The sequence below is a fragment of the Penaeus monodon genome, chromosome 15, assembly GCF_015228065.2.
Source record: "Penaeus monodon isolate SGIC_2016 chromosome 15, NSTDA_Pmon_1, whole genome shotgun sequence".
NCBI classification, from domain to species: domain Eukaryota; kingdom Metazoa; phylum Arthropoda; class Malacostraca; order Decapoda; family Penaeidae; genus Penaeus; species Penaeus monodon.
Window position 1 is genome coordinate 47,875,658 of NC_051400.1, and position 1,148 is coordinate 47,876,805.

The 1,148-nt window shown below is 61.5% G+C and overlaps 2 protein-coding genes across 2 annotated transcripts in view; both read right to left on the minus strand.

Moving 5' to 3' along the window:
- LOC119582388 (pollen-specific leucine-rich repeat extensin-like protein 2) overlaps window positions 1–1,143 on the minus strand; it is a 4,465-nt gene extending 3,322 nt beyond the window's left edge. The window contains exons 1-2 of the mRNA XM_037930601.1: window positions 1,032–1,143; window positions 102–938 (exon numbers count right to left, since the gene is read on the minus strand). Coding sequence (XP_037786529.1) covers window positions 102–938; window positions 1,032–1,143 — 949 coding nt within the window. The remainder of the gene's footprint in view (window positions 1–101; window positions 939–1,031) is intronic.
- LOC119582078 (potassium voltage-gated channel protein Shaker-like) overlaps window positions 1–1,148 on the minus strand; it is a gene marked incomplete at its 5' end in the record, with an annotated part of 55,543 nt that overhangs the window by 2,992 nt on the left and 51,403 nt on the right.

Sequence of the window (1,148 nt, forward strand, 5' to 3'; positions counted from 1 at the left end):
TTAGCTCGCTCCCATTAGCCGTGTCCCTCCGCCCCGCCTTCCAGTCACGGGCGCCGTGCGTGCGCGTCCTCGCAGCGCCGGGAGCCACAGGGCCAAGGCACCGGAGGCTGGCACCGGAGGCTGGCACCGGAGGCTGGCACCGGAGGCTGGCACCGGAGGCTGGCACTCGACCTGCGCGCACTCTCGGATACGTGGAGGCTCGGGGGGGGGGGGGTCTGGGTTTTGGGACGACTTGGGACGACTGCGAAGGGGATTTGGACGACCTGCGAAGGGGATTTGGCACCTGCGATGGGGATTGGACGACCTGCAAGGGATTTGGACGACCTGCGAGCGGATTTGGGACACGTCGAAGGGATTGGACACCTGCGAAGGGATTGGGACGCTGCGAGGGGATTGGGACGACCTCGAGGGATTTGGGACGACCTGCGATGGGGATTTGGGACGACCTGCGATGGGGATTTGGCGTACCTGCGAAGGATTGGACGACTGCGAAGGGTTTGGGCGACTGGAGGGGATTTGGGACGACCTGCGAGGATTGGGCGACTGCGATGTGGATTGTGGACGACCGCGAGGATTTGGCACCTGCGAAGGGGATTTGGGACACTGCGACAGGATTTGGACGACCTTCGATGGGATTTGGACGTCTTGCGAGGGATTTGACGACCTGCGACAGACGATTGACGCCTGCAGATGGATTTGACGACTCGATGGATTTGCGCACACTCGCGAAGGGGATTTGGACGACTGCGATGATTGGACACCTTGCAAGGGGATTGGGACGACTGCGAGGATTTGGGACGACTGCGAAGGGATTTGGACGCTGCGAAGGGGATTTGGGAGACCTGCGAGGGATTGGGACGACCTGCGAAGGGGATTTGGGACGACCTGCGAAGGGGATTTGGGACGACCTGCGAAGGGATTTTGGGTCTTGCGACGGTCTATGGGGTTGGGGAGGGGGTGTTAGGGCTTGACGGGGGGGGGAGGGTCTTGCGACGATCTAGGGGGGGGGGTTAGGTCTTACTACGACCCACGAGGGAAATCTACGTCTTCCGGGGTCTGACTACGACCTGAGAGAATTCTAGGTCTTATGACGACCCTTTCGACGACCTGTAGCGTCAGACCGCGACACACAACTCGCGGCATATACG